At 48.1% G+C, this 16741-nt stretch overlaps 1 protein-coding gene across 1 annotated transcript; it reads left to right on the forward strand.

The window, feature by feature from the left end:
• Positions 1–13454: 13454 nt before the first annotated feature.
• Positions 13455–15735, forward strand: LOC147991819 (putative acetyltransferase At3g50280). The gene has a single exon (XM_087539262.1). The coding sequence runs from the start codon at positions 13560–13562 to the stop codon at positions 14952–14954; it is 1395 nt and encodes a 464-aa protein (XP_087395388.1). The 5' UTR covers positions 13455–13559; the 3' UTR covers positions 14955–15735.
• Positions 15736–16741: the final 1006 nt, after the last annotated feature.

Consider the following 16741-nt stretch of genomic DNA (forward strand, 5'->3'; position numbering starts at 1 on the left):
AGGAGTACTTTGTATGTGAAAGTTAAAAAGGAGCACGACCTCGTTGGAATTGATCTGTTGCCTGTTCCATTTGAGGAGTTCTATCAGTTTTTCAATCAATTGGCCCTCGATAAAACAACGGTCGCCTGCTACTGTCTGTAAGTAGTACTACTTCTGTCATTAAGTTTCTCTATATAGCTTAGCTCTTTCATTGCATGTATTTATAATCATCCTCACTATATTATGCAGATTGAAGATCGCCGAATTGAAGAAAAGACAAGTCGGTGATATTGGGTTCATTAACACATATCTCATAGATGCAACTGAGGTTAAACTTCATGCCGCAGCTACCGAGGCCAACTTGCTACGATCGTTCGTAATAAATCAAAACAAAGATATAATACTCTTTCCTTACAACTTCAGGTGAGTGTTACTGTCTTGTGCGTATTCGGTTTCCCTTATATATTAGTCAAGGTTATAGTAATGTAATTGATGAGTTATGCATGTGTGTGCAGTTTCCACTATATTCTCCTAGAGATTAAGCTTGAGCAGGGAGTAGTAACCGTCTTAGACTCTAAACGAAAAGATCCCTAGGACTATGCAGACATGACTCAAATACTCCAGAAGTAAGTTAAATCGATCATTATCCACCGTATCAGCAACTTTGTTCATTTCCTGATATCAAGTAATTGTTTTCTTTGTCCGGCAGGGTTTGGAGAAAATTCACCAAAACAGTTCCGGGACTGCCGAAGGAGCTGGAATTTAGACACCCAAAAGTAAGTACTATAGTAGCATGTTCCGCGCATCTCATAGTGATTCAAGCGCTAGTTTCATCAATACCATTTAGCATTCTTGCTTATCAGTTTGATTGACCTCTATTTCTTGTAAAGTGGTTGTGGCAGGAATAAGGGAATGATTTCTGTGGATACTACATCTGCGAGTCCATCCGCCACATGACCTGTGAGCGGGGCGGGTACTCTAACGAACAATATGAAGTACGTAAATAACAACATTCACAATTTTATTTTATTACCATCATTTGTGTTGAGTTTCATTCATTCATATATATATGTATTGACCCCCTTCTTCAAATTAGATGTTTCGGAAGCGGGATGAACTCCTAGCACCAGCTCGCATGCGAGCAATTCAAGAGGAATTGACGGCATTCTTTCTTGACCACGTGATCCCTGAAGACGGAGAATTCTATGTGGACCCTGAGTCCGTATGATTATATTTGTAAGAGATAATTATTGTATATATGTAGCCGGTAGTGTCAGATAGATATACGAGAACTTGTTGTTCGACCAATCTCTCGGAGAAGGAGAGGTGGTCGATATCACTTCTCTCTGTATGCATATATGTTCATGACGATCTTCTGTTTCCTTCGTTTGCTTACTAGCTAGCCAGCGTGTCTAGTCCTCTCTATACGTATGTATAGTACGTAGCGTCGACCAAGCACGAACATAAGAGAGGACACTTCTCTCTATTAATTATAGCTAGCTAACACAACATATGAAACACCTAAATTAACCCCCCAAAACCCCCAACCCCCCCCCCTTTCAAAAAAAAACAAAAACCCCAGCCACAGAAATGCTGACGCGTGGATGCCTATTGGTCCCGGTTCGTGCCACCAACCGGGACCAAAGGGTCTCCTGACTGGGCTCTGCGCACTGCCCACGTGGAGGGCCTTTAGTCCCGGTTCTGGATTGAACCGGGACTAAAGGGGGGAGGTATTAGTACCGACACTTTAGTCCCGGTTCCGGAACCGGGACTAAAGGCCCTTACGAACCGGGACTATAGGCCCTTTTTCTACCAGTGGGTGAAGCCCGTGTTAAGCAAAGAGGAACCGAAGACATAGATTGATTTGGACTCGGAGATAAAGATGGCCGAGTCATCGTAATCGCCAAATAAGTGTGGATGTATTTTCTGTTTGCCGCATGCTCTCTGCCCCTCAATATAGGATAATTGAGGAACCCGAGGAAGAACACCAGGTCCTTTTGAAAGGTGAAGATGGAGGAGAAAATGTTTGGCTTGGACCAGGGGGTTATCGGTTGGAAACAACATATTTGGTTGTGGACCTATCAACAATATAAGGCCGCTTTGATAAAGTTGAGAAAGGAAACAAATACGAAAGTGCTCTTGTGAGCTCGAGCTCACATGCACCCCTTGTTACAATGCAATTCAAAAAATATATTTTAAAAGTTCAAAAGATTTTTGCGAGCAAGCATTGATGTGTTTTTCAAATGCGTGCAAAATTTCTTCACAAAATGACATTCATGCAGGTCACGGAAAAAAACTGATGCTCCAAAATGCTTCCAAAAACAGTTTTTAGCATGATTTTGCTTTTTTTGCCGAGACCTCCACAAATGTCATTTCATCTTGAAAATTGGCACGCATGTCAAACACACATCAATGTTTTTCTAATTTTACTGTAGCAAAGGGTGCATGTGAGCTCAAGCTCACATACTCCTTGTCCAAAAAACATTGTTCCATTGCAATGCACGGGTCCCTTGATTATAACTTAAGTAAACAAATGTTCTACCGATCATTTCTAACCCCCGTAGCGTAGCACGGGCATCTTACTAGTCTCATGATAAAGGGACACGGTCTCTGCTTTGACAAGACGTGCCAATGGCAACCGCGTCTCGGGACGTGGAGTGGCGGACACAGAAACGGTTCGGAATTATGACCGGTCGGACGTGATGTCATGCTACAAAAATTTTCCAGCGGATTGGATTCGTGTAAAACTACATTTTTTTCTGTGGTTGTGTATGGTGTGTGTGACAGGTCCGGATACTATCATTGCGCCCGAAGACTATCTTGGAGTTAGGAAAGAAGGGAACCCGCCTTGCAATGCCGAAGACAATCTGCGCGCCGGACTCCTCGTCATTGAAGCTCGGTTCAGGGGCTACTGAGGGAGTCCTGGACTAAGGGGTCCTCGGGCGTCCGGCCTATTATCGATGGGCCGGACTGGTGGGCTTTGAATACATGAAGGCCGAAGACTGTATCCGTGTCCGGATTGTACTCTCCTTGGCGTGGAAGGCAAGCTTGGCGACCAACTATGAAGACTCCTTCCTATGTAACCGACTCTATGTAACCCTAGACCCCCCCGGTATCTATATAAACCGGAGGAGTTAGTCTGAAAAGGATATACTCATTACCATAGTCATATAAGCTAGACTTATAGGGTTTAGCCATTACGATCTCGTGGTAGATCAACTCTTGTAACACTCATATTCATCAAGATCAATCAAGCAGGAAGTAGGGTATTACCTCCATAGAGAGGGCCGAACCTGGGTAAACATCGTGTCCCTTGTCTCCTGTAACCATCGACCTTAGACGCACAGTTCGGGACTCCCTACCCGAGATCCGCCGGTTTTGACACTGACAGTCTTGTCCTTCTTCCTCAGCTTACACTTGAGGATGGAATTTTCCTCTTTCAATTCACTAATCTCCTGCTCAAGCTCTAGTACCTTTTTGCATAAATCCTGCTTATTTTCCCGCAAAAGGCGGAAAGGTATAAACTGAACCTTAGGCCTCTTTGCTTTAATGGGGAGGCTAGACTTCTTGAATTTCACATGCATGTCCCCAGGTTGAGGCAACGGGGCTTCATCTTTGTCTGAGCTCGACTCCTCCTTCTCCCAGGGATAATAGTCTTCATCTTCCTTCGAAGTCCAGCCATAATGCTCCACACCCCCATAAGACTTGGGGTTTGCGATGAAATCATCAACATAGCTCTCACCCTCAGAGTCTTGGGATGACATATTTTCAGCAGGAAAACGGCAAGAAAAGAAAACAGAAGATTTCTCCGTGATACGGTGGTCAATAGGTTCGGGGGGTATATAAAGATTTTTTTTATCTTGGGAAACAAGCAAACGGAATAAAAACGGAGTCCGGAAGGTGCCCCAGGTGGGCACAACCCACCTGGGCGCGCCTTGCTTGCCAGGCGCGCCCTGGTGTCTTGTGCCCACCAGGGTCACTTTCCCGGTAGTTTATTATTTCCCTAATTTTCTAAATATTCCAAAACTAACAAAAAATATTTTTGTGGATTTTTCGGAGTCCGTTTACTTACCGTATCACGTACCTCCTTATTTTCACGATTCTGGAGTGTTCCGGAAGGACTCTTTTATGTGTTCTTCCGGTGTCAAAGTTTGGATAATATTGCTTTCAACACTAATGGGCGTCCTGAGATATAATGTTTTATTCGTTGCCCATTAACAACCTCCGGGTTAGTACCTTCGACATTATTTATTTTGATAGCTCCAGACCGATAAACCTCCTCGACAACATAGGGTCCTTCCCATTTTGAGAGGAGTATTCCTGCAAAGAACCTGAAACGAGAGTTGTACAGAAGAACATATTCTCCAACTTTAAACTAACGCTTTTGGATTCTTTTATCATGCCATCTTTTAACTATTTCTTTAAACAACTTGGCATTTTCATAAGCTTGGGTTCTCCATTCATCTAATGAGCTAATGTCAAATAACCTCTTTTCACCGGCAAATTTTAAATCATAGTTGAGTTTCTTGATTGCCCAATATGCTTTATGTTCTAATTCAAGAGGCAAATGACAAGCTTTTCCATAAACCATTTTATAAGGAGACATGCCCATAGGATTTTTATATGCTATTCTATAAGCCCAAAGTGCAACACCTAATTTCTTAGACCAATTCTTCCTGGACCTATTGATAGTCTTTTGCAAAATTAATTTTATTTCTCTATTACTAAGCTCAAGTTGACCACTAGACTGAGGATGATGAGGTGATGCAATTCTATGGTTAACATCATACTTGGCAAGCATTTTACGAAAAGCACCATGAATAAAGTGTGAACCACCAGCAATCATTAAATATCTAGGGACTCCAAACCTTGGGAAAATAACTTCCTTAAGCATTTTAATAGAGGTATTGTGATCAGCACTACTGGTTCGAATAGCTTCTACCCATTTAGTAACATAATCAACAGCAACCAAAATATGTGTATACCCATTAGAGGAAGGAAAAGGTCCCATGTAATCAAATACCCAAACATCAAATGGTTCAACAACAAGTGAATAATTCATAGGCATTTCTTGACGCTTACCGATATTACCTATTCTTTGGCATTCATTACAAGATAAGACGAACTTACGGGCATCCTTGAAGAGAGCAGGCCAATAAAATCCGGATTGCAACACCTTGTGAGCAGTTCTATCTCCAGCATGATGCCCTCCATAAGCTTCGGAGTGACATTTCTGAAGGATTTGTCCCTGTTCATGCTCGGGTACAAAATGTTTAATAATACCATCTACTTCTTCTTTATAAAGATGTGGGTCATCCTAAAAATAGTGTCTTAAATCATAGAAGAATTTTTTGTTGGTATGTAAAGCTACGTGGTAAATATTTAGCAACAATGTAATTAGCATAGTCAGCATACCAAGGAGTATTATGAGCAACATTTATTGCAGCTAACTGCTCATCAGGAAAACTATCATCAATAGGTAGTGGGTTATCAAGCACATTTTCAAGCCTAGACAAGTTATCAGCTACGGGGTTCTCAGCTCCTTTTCTATCAGTAATATGCAAATCAAATTCTTATAGCAAGAGAACCCATCGAATAAGTCTAGGTTTAGCATCTTTCTTTTCCATCAGGTATTTAATAGTAGCATGGTCGGTGTAAACGATAACTTTAGAGTCAACAATGTAAGATCTAAATTTATCACAAGCAAACACCATTGCTAGAAATTCTTTTTCAGTAGTAGCATAATTATTTTGAGCACTGTCTAGAGTTTTACTAGCATATATAATGAATAACATTTAGTTTCTTATCAACTCTTTTTCCTAGAACAACACTAACAGCATAATCACTAGCATCACACATAATTTCAAAAGGCAAGTTCCAATCAGGTGGTTGAACAATAGGTGCAGAAAGTAATGCTTTCTTAAGTGTTTCAAAGGCTTCCAAACAATCATCATCAAAAACAAAAAGGACATCCTTTTGCAAAAGGTTTGTAAGAGGCCTAGAAATTAAGGCTTTCTTAAGTGTTTCAAAGGCTTCAAAACAATCATCATCAAAAACAAGTATAGGGGATCAATTGTAGCTCTTTTCGAAAAGTAAGAGTGTCGAACCCAACGAGGAGCAGAAGGAAATGACAAGTGGTTTTTAACAAGGTAATATCTGCAAGTGCTGAAATTGTAAGTAACAGAGTAGTTTGATAGCAAGATATTTTGTAACGAGCAAGTAATGATAGTAGTAAAAAAAGTGCAGCAAGGTAGCCCAATCCTTTTGAGGCAAAGGACAGGCCAAAACAGTCTCTTATAGTAAGCAAAGCCTTCTTGAGGGTACATGGGAATTTCATCTAGTCACTTTCATCATGTTGGTTCGATTTGTGTTTGCTACTTTGATAATTTGATATGTGGTAGATCGGTGCTTAGGTGATGTTCTTACTTGAACAAACCTCCCACTTATGATTAACCCTCCTGCAAGCATCCGCAACTACGGGAAAAGTATTAAGAATAAATTCTAACCATAGCATTAAACTTTTGGATCCAATCGGTCCCTTACGGAATAGTGCATAAACTGGGGTTTAAGCTTTTGTCACTCTCGCAACCCATCATCTAATTACTACTCCACAATGCATTCCCTTAGGCCCAAATATGGTGAAGTGTCATGTAGTCGACGTTTACATGACACCACTAAGGGAATCACAACATACATACTATCAAAATATCGAACACACATCAAGTTCACATGATTACTTGCAACATGATTTCTCCCGTGACCTCAAGAACAAAAGTAACTACTCACAAATGATAATCATGCTCAAGATCATAGGGGTATTAAATAGCATATTGGATCTGAACATATAATCTTCCACCAAATAAACCATATGGTAAACAATTGCATGGTGTAATCAACACTACTAGTCACCCACAAACACCAATTTATAGTTCCGGTAACAAGATTGAACACAAGAGATGAACTAGATTTGAGATGAGATGGTGCTGTTGAATATGTTGATGAGATAGCCCTCCCCAAGATGGGAGAGTTGTTGGTGATGATGATGACGATGATTTCCCCCTCCGAGAGGGAAGTTCCCCCGGCGGAATCGCTCCGCCGGAGGGCAAAAGTGCTCCTGCCCAAGTTTCTCCTCGAGACGGCGACGCTCCGTCCCTAAAGTCCTCTCTTTATTTTTTCTAGGTCAGACTTATATACCAGAAGATGGGCACCGGAGGTGGGCCTGGGTGAGCACAGCCCACCAGGGTGCGCCTGGGCTCCCTGGCGCGCCCAAGTGGGTTGTGCCCACCTGGTGGGCCTCCTCTGGTACTTATTTTCTCCAATATTCATCAAATATTCCATCAAAATTCTCCGTGAAGTTTCAGCTTGTTTGGAGTTGTGCAGTATAGGTAGCCTGACGTAGCTTTTTCAGGTCCGGATTTCCAGCTGCCGGAATTCTCCCTCTTGGTGTGTGCCTTGCAAATTATGAGAGAAAAGTCATTAGAATTACTCCAAAAGCATTATTATGCATAAAAACATCATAAATAACAGTAAGAAAACATGATGCAAAATGGATGTATCAAACATCAATCTCAGAACATAGTGGATACTAGGGATCAAGCCCTAACAAAACTAACTCGATTACATGATCAATCTCATCCAACCCCTACACCGACCAGCGAGCCTATGAAGAAATTACTCACTCCCGATGAGGAGCATCATGGAATTGGTGATGAAGAGAGGTTGGTGATGATGAAGATCGACGATTCCCCTCTCCGGAGCACCAAACGGACTCCAGATCTGAGCTCCCGAAGAAGAACAGGAGGTGGCGGCGGCTCCGTCTTGTGAAACACGATAGTTCTTCCTCTCTTATTTCTTCTCCACGAAAGTGAATTTATGCGATTGGAATTAGGGTAATATGGGCCACCAGGGGCCCACACAACACCAGGGCGCGCCCCAGGGGGCGCCCAGGTGTTGTGTGTGCACCCTGGTGCCCCTCTCCGGTGGTTCTTTGCTCCAATATTTCTTATTAATTCCATAAAAATCTCCAAAAAGTTTCAGCTCATTTGGAGAACTTTGATTTCTGCACAAAAACAACACCATGGCAATTCTGCTGAAAACAGCATTAGTCCGGGTTAGTTTCATTCAAATCATGCAAATTAGAGTCCAAAATAAGAGCAAAAGTGTTTGGAAAAGTAGATACGACAGAGACATATCAATCCCCATCCCTCCCCTCGTCTTCAACACGCGACCGTATCTCCCACCTTCCTCTCTCTCTCCCCCGCTGCTTTAGCCTTTGCGCCGTCAAGTCGAACATCACACCCTGAATCAAATCCGCTACTCGCCCTCGTGCTCTGATTCTCTCCTTGCCTTTTTCTTCCTCCTCTGCTCCCGGCATCAAAGTGGTGCAGTTGGACGCCGAAGATGGGACTATGTGCTCCTAATGTTGAGGTGTTTGTGCAGCCGGGGAGACGCCCATGATAGGGTTGTTGCTTCTACTACGACGACATCCAGGATGGGGTTTTTGTTTTTCTACTGCAACGGCCACGGCGCTGCTATGACCGGCACCCGTGCACGAGCACGCGACTGCCTGATGCTACAATCACCAGTGTGTTTTGCTGGAACTAGTGATGCGATTTGCTGGAACCATGAGTCGACAGTGCTAGAAAGAATACCAAGACACGACCAATATTAGAACAACACTGCGTTTTTTGCTACAACTAGCTGCGGGAACCATTGTTCCTCAGAGCTACAACTATTTGCAGCGGTGTTGCAATGGGGTGCGGTAGCACGACGGCAATACTGGAGACAGCTCCTTGATTTGCTGGAACCAACGTTTCTATGAGCTACAACAGGCATGTGGTGGTGCTTTAACGGGGGCGGGGGCGCGGCAATAATGCCGGAACCAGCAAGATGATTTACTGGAAGCGATGTCCCCTAGAGCTGCAACGACCCACAGTAGTGTTGCGGCGGGGCGGACGTTGCGTTGATAAATGTTGGAACCGGTGTGACCTAGTGCTGCAACCAACGACACAGGAATCTTTGAAGGTCCGTGGTAGTGCTCCGATTAAGGCTGGGACGAGCAGGCCAGGAGCGACGAATTTGCTACAACCGGCTTAGATGCAACTGCGACTTGGCCGGCCGGTCGAGAGACGGGGCGACGCAGGTGTGCCGGCCAGCGACGAGGAACATGGGGAGATGGGCGAGATGCGGCTAGTGGCTGTGGCCGCTAGCTGTTATTGCTACCGCCGGAGTTGGGTGCGGCATGATGGGCGAGATGTGCACAACGTCTCAGCGCAGAGTTTTTTTTCCACGAACTTAAGCTAGAAAAACGGCGCGTGACAAGAAATCAAATGGTCATGCTCGCTCCAAATCAACGGTTGCGCGGCAATCGGGCCGGTCGACCGGAGCAAAAACGGGTCAGCCAACCGGCGCCTAGTAGTGCCCTATTGGGAAACCGTTGGAGATGCCCTATCAAATCAACCTCCTCATCTACTATTGACCAAATCGCTCTATGACTCTATCTTCCTAAGGTGTTGTCGCACATTGTCTATTTTAAAATAGGTTTGCTAAGTCTCAGTCGACTGAGACTTGGTTATGTCTCAGTCGATGCTATATTCGTTTGCTCTTGCGTGAAGATCCGAGCAAAATTTTCTTTTTAGCTTTTCTTTTTTCTTCTTATATACTATATAATTTGACCTAGAATTGATTAAATCTCAGTCGAGTCAGACCTAGCCACACACATTTAAAAGATGTAATAGACAAAATATTACATGTTGTGTGTATCCTCTATGGATAATGGATGGCATAAAAGATTTGGACGCCCACAAAGCCCCATCATGGTTTTGCTTCCGATTTATGTGAAAAATGGCGTCTGAACCGTTGAGTGGACAAGTACAATACCACATTGCACGGCAAAACGCGTCTAGACCGCGCGATCCAAACGGATGGGACATGTTGAGGGTTCGCATCGAAGGCGCCCTAATGAACTTGATGGCTTACATCGTGTCACATGCTTGCAATTCGACCTCGTGAATTTGGATTTTGCTCCTCTCCACAAGCTCAAGATAGCATACAATACTTTCTTGACAACATTTGCTACAAATTAACCGATGGGTTAGGGCATCTCCAGCCGCGCCCCCAACAGGGCCTCCCCAGGCGATTTTGCCGCGTCGGCGCCAAAAAAAGGCCCCAGTCGCGCCCCCAGAAGGCCGTTTTTCGTCGGCTCGGGCCAAAACTGGTGCCGGCGGACCCAGGCCGAATCCGGCGCCCTGGGGGGTGCTTGGGGAGCCGGCGCAAGCGAAAAAGGCGCGTGGGCCCGCCCTGGAGGCGACCCGAGGGCCTTTTCCCGCCGTTTGTTGACGCTTTTCCCTCGCATCTCTCCCGCTCGCTCGCCTTCCTCCCGCCATTCTCCCCCTTTCTCCTGCCAAACCCCCTCCCGCTCGCCTTCCAGTCGCTGCCATGCCGCCGAAGAAGTACGCCATGCCGCGCGCGGCGGCAAACGCGACTGGCGCCGTAGTCCAGCCGAAGCAGAGGAAGCCGAGGGCGCCGCCATCGAAGCCGCCGGGCCTGTCAAACACCGAGTGGAGGGTGGAAGTTCAGCGGCGCGAAGCAGTCACCGCCGACTGGCGGAACAGGGCCATCGCCAAGAAGGCCCGCGACAACGCGGCGCACTTGGCGGCGTCTTCCTCATCGGTCGACTAGGCGGGGATGAATCCACCCGTCGTCAGCCACGCCCAGTACGCGCCCTGGGGACAGCAAGGCGCCGGATCTCCATGGGGTTCATCGTCGCCCGGCTACGCCGACGGCGACGCGCACGGTGGGTTCAACCCAAACGTGACCTTCCCTCATGGTCAACCCGCTACGCGCACGCCCTCGCCCGCCTTCGTCGGCGTGCAGTACCCTCCATACAACTACTCGCTGCCCGCCTCCTACGCGTCCACACCGACGCCCCATCTCTACCGTGGACCTCTGCCCTTCTCGCACCTCGGCGACGCCGACGACACGGGAGCCGACATGGACGACATCATCGCGACAGGATCGACCGCGGCCGCCGCCTCTCCCGGGTTCGCCACCCAGGACGAGGTAGTGGATCTCAGCGGCGACATGGAGGCAGAGCTCGGCTACGTCTACGGCGAGGACGCGCAGGAACCCGAGGAGGAGGAGGAGGAGGAGGATGAGCCGGCTCCTGTTCCGACGAAGGGGCGCCAGAAGAAGAAGAAGCAGGCGGCCAGGTCAGGCGAATCGCGCATCAAGTGGACGTCCAAGGAGGAGGAATGCCTCGCCGAAGCATGGAAAGTCGTCTGCCTCGACCCGACCACCGGCGCGAACCAGAGCTTGGAGACATACTGGGACCGCATCAAGGCCGAGTTCGACGAACGGAAGCTCGTCGACCCCTACTTCAAAGGCGTCTACATGCAGCGCGGCTCCAAGGCGATGGCGAACCATTGGGGCCGTGTCTAGTTGGCGTGCAACAAATGGCATGGAATCGTCGAGGAGGTCGCGGCTCGCCCGGAGAGCGGCGCCAGCGTTGAGGATCAGCTGCTGCGTATGTTCGCCATGTATCGGGGCGACAACCAAGACACCGACTTCAAGCACCTCTACGTCTACAAGCGCATTGACAAGTGCGAGAAGTGGGCGGAAGTCCGACGTGCCCTCGACAAGGCCAAGGAGACATACAAGCCGGACGCGCCGACTCCGGGCGCGTCAGAGGGGCGGCCGGACGGTCACAAGTTGGCGAAGAAGGGGAAAAACGCCGACGCGGCAACCGCGCGAGTGCAGGAGTCCATCGAGCATTGCCTCGCCGACGCGCAGGCCCGGGCCGTCCTGCGCGAAGAGAAGACCGAGGCGCGGTGGTCGTCGCTGATGAAGAACAACGCCATTAAACTCGACCTGCTCCGGACGAACGTCGCCGCGAAGAAGAGGAACACCGACATGGCTTTTCTGATGGGCGGGGCGGACATGCTCCAGAGCAACGACGAGAAGCTCAAGGCGTGGTACCTGATGCAGCGCGGCCTCATCCTGAACGAGCTGCCGACGGCAACGCCGACGACGCCGACGACGCCCACGACGCCCACGACCACCCGAACGCCAAGCCCAAACGACGCCTCTACGTCGCCGCCCAGCAGTGCCGAAGCCGCGCCGACACAGCCCAACACCGAAGCAGCTCCGACACCGCCGAGCCCGCGCACGCCGACTCCGCCAACGCCTGGAGCCGACCCCGCCAAGTGAATCATTGCGCACGCGAACTCTGTTTTTTGTAACGCCAGACTACGTCCGATCGCCGGATTTGCGGCGTCTTTTGTGAGCGGGAACGACCAAGTTTAAATTTACTGCATCCTGGGGCCGGCGCGTGGGGGCGTGACTGGGCGCTAGATCGCCCCCAGGGGCCGAACTAGCGCCGGCACGCCCCCAAGCCGCTCTATTTAGGCGTCCTGGGAGGCCCAACGGCTGGAGATGCCCTTAGCTACAGCCTACAACCACAGCTAGCAAGTTTCAGTACAGCAATCCTATTTCTACAATCGTGTCCTGTACCCATCAACATGTTTCTCCTGATTTAGTAAGCCTCGTCATGTCGACTACACGGATGCAGCTCTGAACTGACTGCATATGACTACAGGACAACATTAATTCTAACATCATGTGCTTGATTTTCTAGGCGATTCGATTTGGAAACGGAGGCAATATGTCAGGTTGAATTCAATTACAACCGTACTCTAGACCTATTGATGAATTTCGAGTATTGCGTACGACTACATATGACAAGAAAGCATGTTGGATGTCCATGAAATGTCCATCCGCAGATCCAGTGAAGGAGTATGCGCATTTAGTGTTCTATCAGGTGATCCTGGATTATCCCACTTAGTGAAAGTCGTACTAGATTTTACCCCATTTAACAGAAGTATTACTAGAAAATTTGTCCACAAGATGAATAATTTTATCCCACTTAGTGAAAGTCGCTGGTTGGTGATCAACGGATGGACAATTTTATCCCGCTGTGAAAACTTGTCGATAGCGAATGAATATGTTCACAGTAGTATCATTTAGTTTACAATGATACTGAAAAATTTGACCTTTAAAGATGAATTTGCAGATGGAGCAAAAGGAGTAGCAAAGCCAAATAGGCATGTCGATAGTGATGCGGCAAATGGATGATCATTGTGTTACGACTCTTCCAGTTATATGCCCAAGGAGGCGGGGGGCCTGGGGGATGGGGCATCTCCAACGTGGACATCAAAATATTCTCAAATATTTGGACCGGACTATCTGGACACTTTTAGCAAATTTGAGAAACATGGTTGGATGATCTGCGGATTGTCGGTGGAACATTCGCGGGTGAAAATTCGATGATCCGCGTTGGAGATGCCGAGAGAGCGGTCCACATGGATGGCACGTCACTATTTCTAGCTTTGTGATTCGAGTATTTGCATACGACTGGACTTAAAAAAAAGTACTTCCTCTGTAAAGAAATATAATTTCAGAGGGATTTTTTTTGTCCGCGAAACTTACTGAGGGAGTACATACATATAACTACAGGACCAGAAAGCATGTTGGATGGTCCATCGGGTGTCGCATCAGCAATTCAGCAGATCCAGTGAACGAGCATGGACATGGAAGAAGCAGGAGGCGCCGCTGGCGCCGTCCGGACCGTGTCCCGGCGACTGGTCCGGCCGTCGATCGGCGACGCGCCGCCGCCGGAGGACATCCACCTCACGCCGTGGGACCTCCGCTTGATCAGCGTCGACTACATCCAGAAGGGCCTCCTCCTGCCCGCGCCTCCCGCCGGCGGCGACCGCTTCGTCGGCACCCTCGCGTCGTCCCTGGCGCGCGCCCTGGGCAGGTACTACCACTTGGCCGGCCGTCTCGCCGTCGAGGAGCGGGGCGACGGGACCGTCAACGTCAGGCTGCGCTGCACCGGGGAGGGCGCCGAGCTCGTCCACGCGACGGCGCCCGGCGTCGCCGTCGTGGACATCGCCGGCTCGGTGTACACCCCGTCGTCGATAGTCCGGGCCTTGTTCCCGTTGAACGGGGTGCTTGGCGCAGACGCGGCCGTCGATTCGCTCCCCGTGCTATCGGCGCAGGTCACCGAGCTCGCCGACGGCATCTTCATCGGCGTGTCGCTGAACCACTCCGTCGGCGACGGCTTCGTCTTTTGGGAGTTCTTGAACGCTTGGTCGGAGATCAACCGGGGAGGAAGACCAACCAGCGACCTAGGCGAGATCTCCGCGCGGGTGCACCGGAGGTGGTTCACTGATGCCAGCCCCGTGCCGATCCCCCTGCCTTTCAGCAAGCTGCAACACGTCGTCCGGAGGTTCGATCCCCCGATTATGCAAGAGTGTTTCTTCACCTTCTCAGCCGCGAACGTCAGGGAGCTCAAGGCGAGGGCGAACGACGAGATGGCCGGCACGGCCACCGCCACCATCTCCTCCCTTCAGGCCCTGCTCGCGCACCTATGGCGGGCGGTGTCCCGAGCGCGGCGCCTCCCGCCGGGGCAGGAGACGTCCTACACCCTGGCCGTCGGATGCAGAGGGCGCGTGAGCGGCATACCGCCGGGATACAAGGGCAACGCGCTAGTGCCCGCGAAGGCGAGCTGCACGGTCGGCGAGGTACTGGGCAAGGGGCTGGGCTGGACGGCGTGGCAGCTGAACCGCGCCATCGCGTCGTTCGACGAGGAGGCCATGAGGGAGTGGCTGGAGAGCTGGGCCAGGGAGCCGCAGTTCCGGTACTTTGGGAGCCTTATGTCCGGAGGCGCGGCGCTGATCACCGGGAGCTCGCCGTGGTTTGACATGTTTGGGAACGACTTTGGGTGGGGGAAGCCGGCCGCCGTGCGTAGCGGCCGCGAGGGCAAGATGGACGGGAAGGCGACGGTGTACCAGGGGCCAGAGCGGGGAGGGAGCATATCGCTGGAGGTGTGCATCGCGCCTGACGCGATGGAGAGGCTCGTCGCCGACGAGGAGTTCATGGGCGCCGTCACGATGTTGCCGGCCAAACATGGGTGATCAAATTCTAGCTACTCTTATTGGCCATTTTCCCAATGCATCATCGATCATCTCCGGTCTCGTCGTTCAACAATCTCGCTCTAATCATGGAAAATTTTGTCTGATCCAGACAGAAGCAAGTGCTCGCAGCGAGGTTATTGCAAGAATAAGAGCTGTTATTTGTTTGAGTTTTCTTCTTTATGGATCATTGCAATGACCTATACATGCATGTTGTCGGAAGAAACGAATGTTGTGCTCCTAGTTCAACTTCAGTAACGTGTTAGGACCTAGGAGTGCATTGTGTATAAGTGAATAGGAAAGCTAATTTTGCAAGAATTTGTTGATCAAATGAGCACCTAGCGTGAATGCCTATTCGAACATAAAAATTGTTGATCGGATCAGATGTTGTTGCTCGCAAACGGCTCAGCCAAGGGGTTCAATAGTTTGTTTTCATTGCTTCGTTTTTCTTTTCTCCATCCGTCTTGGCATAGTTTTGGTCTTGTGTGATTTTGCTATTTGCTGATGTGATCGTTTGTGTGTGTGCTTTGTGTTGGCTGTGTGCATCCTAATTATGCAGAGACTAGGTATGTACTTATTATGGTGAACTAGAAGTTTGTCGAGAAGGGCTGGGTTTGACGTTGCAATGATCCCTGCTCCCGATAATTTTGGAATCTGATAGTGCGGTCAATGAGATTTGTCGGAATTTTGATGGTGTAGATATATTGTTTGTAAAAAGATTGGTAGAACTCAGTACTTTTTAGCTGCGAGCAAGCTTCTTATGGTAGGCGGTATGATCGCACGATGATCCTGTTCAACAAAGTTGAAACCTACTTCCTTCATTCGAAAATATTTATCTTAGGAATGATTGTATTTAGACTTATTTTGGTTATAGATACATCTATTTTATCCATTTTTAGGACAAGTATTTTCGGATAGAGGAAGTATCAAAGTAGCGGATTGTACTATACCAAATGATTAATAGATCTCTATTTACGTTGCGGACGAAACTTTAGAAGTTGTATGGAAAATAATTACCCCGATTCTGTTTATTTAAAAATGCGCCTGCCCGCAAATGACTCTGTGGTTTCATTAAATACGATAACTTGATATTGCAATCATTTTCGCTTTTCGAGTTCAACAATTTGTGGCGAGAGTGTGTGATAATTAAACAACAAGAAAAGAGCACATTCTTCGTCCTTGACGTTATTTACCAGAAAGGCCAGAGCGTGTTTCACTAAGATGGGGAAAACAAAATAGTACAAGAACTATTCACAGGAGAAAATAGAAAGAGGAGAAAAACTCCCACACATGACTACATCACGGGCATAAAGGCCAGCCCAACTTGCTCAAGGTCTTCCTTGAAGTTAAGATTGCAATGTGAAGCACAATTTGGAAGGTGTCAGTGAAGATCCGCCTATTCCCCTTATCACGAACGTTCCGCGAGACATAGGTAACGTATTGCAGTATCAAGGTCAGAGCTTGTTTCACAATTGGGCTTCAAATTGTAAAAAAAAAACATAAGGACGAAGAATGTGCTCTTTTCCCGATCCTAGTGAAACAAGCTCTGCCTTTCTCTTCAGTCCTAACACGAAGGTGAAGATTAGAGCACAACTTTGCACAACACTAAATATAATGGCGGAGGCCCTCGGTGATAGATATTTGGGTTTGCCAGTAAATGTGGGGTTAGATAAAACAGACTGTTTCCAATTTTTAATTGAGCGAATTGTTAAGAGAATTAGCGGCTGGAAGGAAAAATTACTTTCTACCGGGGGAAAGGAGATCCTAATCAAGGCTGTGATCCAAGCCAT

This window comes from Triticum urartu, chromosome 1A (assembly GCF_056163025.1).
Source record: "Triticum urartu cultivar PI428250 chromosome 1A, HENAU_Tu73, whole genome shotgun sequence".
Taxonomy (NCBI): Eukaryota; Viridiplantae; Streptophyta; class Magnoliopsida; order Poales; family Poaceae; genus Triticum; species Triticum urartu.